The sequence below is a fragment of the Myzus persicae genome, unplaced genomic scaffold, assembly GCF_001856785.1.
Source record: "Myzus persicae strain clone G006 unplaced genomic scaffold, MPER_G0061.0, whole genome shotgun sequence".
In the NCBI taxonomy this organism is placed as follows: domain Eukaryota; kingdom Metazoa; phylum Arthropoda; class Insecta; order Hemiptera; family Aphididae; genus Myzus; species Myzus persicae.
In genome coordinates, this window is record NW_019100469.1 from 1,030,353 (window position 1) to 1,039,462 (window position 9,110).

The 9,110-nt window shown below is 33.0% G+C and overlaps 1 protein-coding gene across 1 annotated transcript in view; it reads right to left on the reverse strand.

Moving 5' to 3' along the window:
- Positions 1-5,360: 5,360 nt before the first annotated feature.
- The window catches only part of LOC111035472 (facilitated trehalose transporter Tret1-like), a 6,623-nt gene continuing 2,873 nt past the window's right edge, over positions 5,361-9,110 (reverse strand). Inside the window, exons 2-4 of the mRNA XM_022317146.1 lie at positions 7,706-8,103; positions 6,516-6,988; positions 5,361-5,885 (exon numbers count right to left, since the gene is read on the reverse strand). Coding sequence (XP_022172838.1) covers positions 5,376-5,885; positions 6,516-6,988; positions 7,706-8,103 — 1,381 coding nt within the window. The 3' untranslated portion in view covers positions 5,361-5,375. The remainder of the gene's footprint in view (positions 5,886-6,515; positions 6,989-7,705; positions 8,104-9,110) is intronic.

The window sequence follows — 9,110 nt, forward strand, 5'->3', positions numbered from 1 at the left end:
TACATTTTGCTAAAAGAAAAATTTATAGCTGACAATATGAATAAAAAAATTGCAGGAATAATCAATCGATTTGATTTTGTAAAATTAATGTCGTATAAATTTTTACCAACACACATGTGATTTTTAATATTTTTTAATTTACACCTATATGGCTATATTTATATTATGTAATATGTATTTTTATACTTTGTTTTTAACCTTTTAAATATTTTTACCAACACAAAAGTGATTTTTTTTTTTATAAAATTCTAATAACTTATATTTTAATGGAAAAGAAACAAAACAAAAAAAAAAAAACTGTAAAAAACATTTTTAACCATACCTGTGGTCTAAATAGATCATAGACAGTCCTAAGTCTGTTGAAATGGGAAGGAAAATGTTAGTATAGTGTAGTACTTAAATCCGGGACCGAACTAGTGTAGTACCTATAAAAATCCGGGACCCAACTAGTGTAGTATCTAAAAAAATCCCGGACCCAACTAGTATAGTACCTAAAATAATTCGGGACCCAACTAGTGTAGCAATTATAAATTTGGGACCCAACTCGGATGCAGCCTTATTAGAATCTAATAAAACTAGGTCTTCAACCGACGTGGTTCCAGAAGTATAATTTTAATTTCGTTATTTTCCATTATGTAATAAATAGTCAATAGCAATATAAAACTATAAGACTGATGAATACAAAGTTGTTGTTTGTGCGATGACTAAAATAACGCACGTACGCCTAACCTTTATTCTTTCGTATCTAAGTTCAACGAACTTAGATAATAATTATAATGTTCATATTACTGTAATTCCTAATAATATCCGGTGAATCCGATAGAAGTCTGATAAATATCAACAAATTATTTTCACCATTATTAAATGGTGTATTTACAATAATTATATTTTACTAGCAATGCTCAGAAATTATTGATATTTTGCGTTACTTTAAATTATTTTTTACCACCTGTAGCTTTAATCTTTTGGCCTCAATTACGAATTATATACCTTGATGTTTTTAAGTATAGTTTAGTTACAATACAGATTATTTTAAAATTACAAACAAAAGTGTGTTAGTATGCGTTTATTTCATTACGGCGCTAAAGGCATCAAAAAAGGTTGGAACCTTATACTACTAGACAAGCAATGAGTGTATGGAAAGCGTAACAACATAGATGGCGCTTTTTGATTACTCGATAACTCGTACCAACGGTAGTGCGGAGAAGCAAGGCAAGATTATAGATGTACAGACTATATTTTTTTTTTCGTAAGACAGCCTACATAAGAGGGCCTTAATAATAATATTATTACTAAGGATCTTTATAGCCTCAACGTCAACGTCATGTAGCTCGTACTGCTCTTGTTATACACAGCTCTTACATAGCAGTTTAAGGTCTATGGTGGTAACATAATAATATATGAAAAAGTATCAATATGTTTATTAATTTCTTCTGATAATATTATATCTAGTCTTAAACATAATAACTCTAATCACACACATACAGATAACTTTATTACCCAATTTATTACCCTTCTGTAATTCTGTGTTACCATCCGTTTTGATTATGGCAAACCATTGACCTATTCGCTATTATAAATAGTAATTATAGTCGATCAATCTGGGAAACGATAAGATTTGAAGTAGTGATGAACCCACGTATAACAGTTGTTGTCAGATAAATTGATCCGGCGGAGGCTGCGTTTTTCAGTAAGTGTAGCCCAAATTAGTCGTAGTGTGTTTCACCAATTTGTTTATCATAAATGTATAAAAATAAATAGCTCGGCTGACAGTGGAAATATTAATAGATTAATATGATATGGAAATTGTGGAATAAACTAATATAGATAGATATTTACTCATTCTCGTTGAGGTTACTAATTTTCGGTAAAAACTATACAAGTACGGAGAACCACTGGCTTTTCGATATCGCTCCACCACATCAATTTATCTTAATATTTATCTGTACGTAATATTGCCCAACTTGATAAGTATGTAATATTTAAATTATAGTTACAAATATTAGATATTCCAAATTAATTTTTGATTTGTATTTGTTGCATTAAAATGTATATTCAATTGACAAATTTACCTGAAATGTTTAAATAATTTTGAGAAGGGATTAAACCTACATATTAATTATTTTATTTTTATATGTTTGTTTTCAGACTTTCAATATATATTTTTTTTTAACAACAGTATCACTGTATCGGTGTATGTTTATGTGTATTGGTGTATGTTTTATTTATGTGTATCGGTGTATGTTTTTTGAAAACCAGCCTCATAGCTGTACAGTACGCAATGTATTATGGGTACCTACTACCTACACATATTTTTCGTTTTATGTACATAAGGAATTAGAGGAAAAGAAGCCCAAAAAACATCAATGAACCAACTATTTTTTTTTTTATTTATCATAGTAACAACGGCTATTAGGCCAATACTTATAGTTATTAACTGTTATCCATATTATGTACAATTAAGTATTATAAATATTGTACTATGCTTTTTCGAATTATAATCAACGAAATTATTTTTAAATTATAAAATAATACAGTTAGGTATATGGCATTTGCATGGACTTTTTTCCGTCTACCACATTTAAGATGATGAGTTTAAGCACGATTTCGCACGCACTATTTATACTTCAATGCTCAGTATTTTAGCCAGAATCGTATTTTAGCCATCGTCTAAAATACTGGAGGCTAAAATATTAGTCAGCTAGAACATGCCAGTGCTACTAGCCGTATTTACCTGTCCAGTACACATAACATTTTTTGGTAAAAAAAAAATTGATCAGACACAATATTTTCAGCTTTTTTGTGCGGTCTCAAATTAAAGTCAAATCTGGAGATATAAAAGGGCACATTTTATAATAATAGTTATTCAGTTTAATGTACTATTTTGATTCTACTACAATTTACTATGTTTAAAAAAATAATTTAATACTCAATAATCATATATTATAGTAATATCTAACTTTCAATAACATTAACAACTTATACAATTTATTTTGTTGTATAATTTGTATTATTAATTTTTGTTTGGCATTAGAGGACTTCGCCATACCCATCAATTATACACGGGCGACTGAAATGTTGTACGTGATCTAGCTTATAAGACCTATTATCTCAAATGTGTTTTTAATCCGTAATAAACGATCCGCGACCGCTTCCAAACTTAACTTACACACAAGACGGATTGACCGAGGGCGGACGCGGATTTCGACCGCTATCACGTTCGCGTCCGCATCCGCTGTTTGCTTACACACGAGGCGGATTATGAATGCTGTTATGAATGAAAAAAACAACAGTCGAACAAAATAAATGGAGGGTTGGAAAATGTGAATTTTAAAAAGTGGAGGGATGCCATCACTAAATATTTTGGCATTAATCTATACTATAGTAGTATAGTACTATATTCTATTGCCTATAGAGTGTATAGGTTACGTATACTTTGGACACATCATTTTAACTGATTAGGTGGCATTTTACATTATACTATATCAAACAAGGAACAACAATGGATTATCTTTTTTTCCAAAAAACCAATTATGAAGGAAATTAAATTTAGGTGCATTACAAAATTAAAACTATAAAAGTAGTTAAATCAACTTTTTTAATTTTACTAAGGTATTATGATGTTAAACCATTTTATTTTATTGTAAGCAATGATTTTTATTTGAAAATCACAGTTTTTGATACCATCATATTTAATTAAATTGCTAAGTTCAGTTGTTGTAATTGGAAATTTCAAGAAAACTGTACTGGCCGAAAAGAGAGTCGCCTATTTAAACTAGTAGGTATGCTAAACGTACTACACAACAAGCAACAACATTTCAAAATGATTGTGACTCATATTTTTTGATATTAATGCTATTAAAGTAAATAATCTTATAATTAGTAATATGGCGGCTGGTTGAATTCATTTAAAGAGGTAGTTTTAAAATTAAATAATTAGAGCTCATTTTTTTAGAAAACAAGTGCTATTAACTAATCTAAGTACGTAATTTAATTATTCTCCATTTTAACTAATATTTTATTCTATAGTATTCGTATAAAAATGATCATTTAGTAATAAAATCATTTTTTTACATTTTTAGTTAGATACATTTTTAAATGTATTTTAAAACATTGAAATTAACTTTTAATGTTTATAAATACAAACTCTATTGTTTAAACAGTTAATGTATATATTAAACTCAATAATGAACACGATAATAATAACTTAAATAATTTTTAAAATAATTGTGGATAACGAAATGGGTACATCCGATTTCACGAAAACTCAGACAGGCAATGTGTGGTAGAGTAGCTTTGATTCGATTAATATTTTTATGACAACAGGGAAAAAATATATAAGAATTTATACAAAAGAGTTTCGTGGTTGGTTTCGACTTTAAGTAAATAGTTGAATAGCTCAATTAATAGATTTTTTTTCATGTTTGCAGTACAGTTGCACAGTAATGAACAGTAATAATATTTTATATTCTTACATAGCGCTATTGCGTCAATTAGTGGGTTTCAAATTATTTAATCGTGTAAATTGCAATTTTATAACTTTTTCATATTCTCGCCCTTAATTTTGTCTAGAAATCTATACATCCTCTTGTTGATAACGACTTTCAACACTTCTTCGTGATAGTCCTCATATACTCTCCGAAGTGAAAGGTCAGAAAGAGCATTGGAGGTTAACGAAATAAAATTAATGATTTTATCCATGAGATTATTTTATATTTTAATTTTGAAGCAACTTATGAGCAATTTAATTTTTAACATTTTTGTACATTTTAAATTTTTCTCATTTAAATATTTTAAATAAATTATGAAAAATATTATGCACCTAATAATTTTCTGTGAGACAATCTGATAGTTACATAAATTACTATTACCAATTTTTTTAGGTTATAAGGTATATCAAAAAATACATTTTTTTATAGGATTTAATATTTATCATCATTATTGCAGTGATGGCGGCGGCTAGGATCCCGTGGTAATTTTTGCGATACGTTTATGGTAATAGAAATTCGGCAATATTATAAAATCGCATACACAGCATGATTGAGCTGTGGACTATTTAATAATATGTACCAAAAAATCACCACTAATTATTATCACTGGAGAGCCATTTTTTATTCAACCAATTCCGGGAATGCATAATAAATTCAGTTGTTACTTTTAAAAATGTCTCGATGTCTAGATCGGTATTATTGTGCTATGAAACAAAGGGAACAGTAAATATTATAATGTAGCACTGAACAGTTAGGAAAAACTATAAAACAACCGTAATTTGTAATTACATTTTTTAATTATTTATATTAGTTGTAGATCACAACGTGTTTGAGCGGTGGTACATTATAGAACAATACCGAATATAAAATATTAGTTCAGGCAATCTAAACGCTGACAACCTGCGTCTGGTTGGCCGACCTCTTTTTACCAGCGAGCTCCTCCTGGATTTCCTGTAGAGACTTGTTCTTTGTCTCCGGCACCAGGAAGAACACGAAACAGGTGCCCACCACGCAACAGCAAGCGAAAAATCCGAACGTAACACCGCGGTTGTAGTGATTCAACAGGGTATGATACGACTTGACAACGCAGAACTCAATCAACGACGCGAGCACGCACACGATGCCGATTGCCAGTCCCTTGAATTCCGGGCTGAACAGCTCTCCAATCATGACCCCCGGTATTGGGCCGAAACCCAGCGCGAAGGTGCTGATATAAATTCCCAAGCTGATGAGCGGTACCAGACTAAACGCAGACACGTCGACGCCGCGCTCCTGTTGATAGAAGTAGAAGGCCAGGGAACCGAGGCACATGGCCATCACCGAATCGGAGATCAGCAACAACACCCGCCGGCCAGCCCTGTCCACCAGCTGCGAGGACGCGAAAGTGAATACGACCTGTATGGGACAATATTGTCGTTATATGATTTCTAATAATATGTGAAGTAGGAGAAGGATGTGGAAAGATATTATAGAATATTATAGAATATTGATCGATTTATATCATTCACACACGATGTTATAATATCTCAACATAATAAATAGTAAGTAAAATTATGTCCTACAAATGTATGACAGTTTTTTGTCGTTCTTCGGACATAATAATAAAAATACATGTACCTAATATGTGGTTACACTCAAAATTCGCATATCATTGCTTTGCATAAAATACTGTCAAAAACGCCAAAACGGTAAGAAAACTGTAGTCCTCCCCGTGTTTGAATAGATCAAGATAATTTTTATTGAAATAAATGTACGTTTCGGTCGTCATTAAGTATTTGAAAAAATTAATTCAAAATAGAACAATTTAAACAGTAACATTTACTTAGGATTTTAGAATATAAAAGTCGAATTAGCAACTGTAGACTATACTTGTACACTATGAGTAAGATCGATGGCGATAACGCGTCAATGCTAATTTCTACAAAGCATATAATCCTAGATTTTAAAATTAAAATAAATATTTGATAAAACAAGTCTCTTCATACAATTGATTGCAATAAACACAGTTGCCATTTGAGTACTCACTTGAAGGACCCCGATGACGATGGAGCAGGCTTTCGGGGAAATCATGCTGTTGCTGCCCTTGAATATGGACTCGGCGTAGAATATTACCACGTTGATACCGGAACATGACAGAAACCCAAGCAGTCCCAAAACTGTGAATGCCGCGCGTAACGTGGGCTTGGATTTTATCATTTCCGATAACTTGCTGTTGGGCTTCTTCTCCTCGAGATCCTTCTGCAGCGCCGCCAGCTCGTCGGAAGTGTCGTAGTCTTTGCCACGCAAGATAATCAACACATCTTCTGCTTCCTTCCTCTTTCCGGATCGCCAAAGATACGTTGGAGATTCTGGCACCACCAACAGTACCAGGACGAACCAGATAGCTGGTAATATGCCGCACATGATAGCCAGCCCCGCGTAATTCACGAACGGACCGATCGAGTAAACGTACAATATGCCCAGCGTCACGTTTACCTGAACGAAAGAGGTCAGCTCACCTGCAGAAAATGTAAGAAGTTTAGACGTATAAAAGTTTCGTATGACATAAGAGCGTTTGTCTTATATACAAATGTATTAACATGTCAATTAGTATATGATTATATCCTGCAATTTGATATGATATTATAATATTATGATTAATATGGGGAAAACAGGTATTATTAATGTTTAGTATATTATAATACAGTTGACTAAAAATATTGTCGAAAGAAAAATAACTGTTCAACAACAATATATGTTTGATTTTTCCCGGAAAGCCGTGATCGATAAAAAGAAGATTATTGAGGTAACACGTACCCTTAAAGGTAATAATAGTTTGACATTCTGTGAACATTTTAGAATAGTTTAAAAAATATTAATTATAACACATAATATTTTACCACGAATACTCATAATACAACGAAAAGTGATTATAATAAATGGGAGATAAGTAGAAATTATGATTTATTTGTGAGAAAATTGTACGCCTTACTTTTAATTCATAAACTTAGTGTTAGAAGACAGTAAGTAGAGAATGAGGGACAAAACATTATAATAATTATATGTATTTATTTTTGCTCACGGGTATACAGTATATATTTATTAAAAATACCAACGACAATGAATTACGACTAATTTTAAGAATTAGGTTAATGAAAAATGCACACATTTCAAACGCTCGTCGATCACATAACCACTCAAAATAATAACAACAAATTGTGCACAGGATCGCTTACCTCTGATGGACTTCTCGGCTATCTCGCCGATGTACATAGGGACGGTTGCGGTGATGCCTCCGAGGCAGGTGCCGGCAATCAGACGCGCCACGTATAGATGCCAGACCTCTGTCGCGAAGTAAATCATTGACCAGCTGATGATGAAAGGCAGGGACAGGAAGGCGATGACGGGTTTTCGGCCGATTAAGTCAGCGGTCCTGCCCGCCGGTATTGACCCGAAGATGGCACCGATGGCGATCAAGGAACCCACCCACGACCCCTGATCAGCCGTCATCTTGATCTTTGAGTCCGCGGACAACAGCATGGGCAACGCCGGTGACATCCACGCCAGCACAGTGCCCACAGCAAACGGACCGATCGTGGCTGCAATGAGAAGGTAGAGGAGATGATGAAAAATAGTCGGTCATAATTATGGCTTTGTAAACACGTAGTTGAAGGACATGACAATAATAATTGTGTTATATATTGGGCGATTGGGATTTCAAAATGATTTTATGACTATTAATAATTCAATAAATATTTTAATTATTTTTTTATTTTTATGCAACGATAATAGTAATTGTAATATTATTGAATAAAATCATTATATTAAGTATGTGTGGTACTCACCGGACAACGCGGCTACGTATTGTCTGGTTGGTCCGGAGTTTTAGATAATACTATGACTATCTACTATTTCGTGGCAAAATAAGTTTTATGTACGAGTATAATAGTGGACACGGCCCTCGCGAGAAACGAAAAAGCTAGCTCTTCCAAACGCAGTTCTGAGTTAAACCTATCTACACCCTTGGACCTTATTAGTTGTTATCAAGATATAGCTTTTGTTTCATCTGCAGGGCTAGGAGCAATAGTCGGTTTCCTATGACGTGTGACTTGAAGCTGGTGACTCTTGTAGATTTGGTTGTATAGACGTGGTAATAGTGAAACCTAATTGGTACAGCGTGAGGCGAAACACGAGGCTCGTCACTTGCGTTCCCACTCCACAGTTTCTCTGTATAGTCACGAACTTATAGCCGAATCAAGCCATGAGTCGCGGGAAGCCGGCTTATAGTCCGGTCAAAATAAATATGTTATGAAGTTTATAACTTATGTATAACTTATTAAGTACCTCATCTGGTCTGTACCAAAGTTAAATGTTTATTTTTACAGGATTATTAAGATCTCCTGAATCCCGATCTACTGACAAATGAGAAATGATTTCTTTACCAATACTCATTACCGCAGTCATTATACTTGGAACTTTGTTCAGTGGTACTTATTGAAATAATCTTTGAGCTACCGATCCAATTATAATTTCTGGACAGATGTCAAGGACCCATTTTTATTGTCTAGCGTCACTAGAGATATTATATGGGTGAAATAATACTAGTTTTCATTGTCTATTGCATCGTTTAAAATTTTCTCT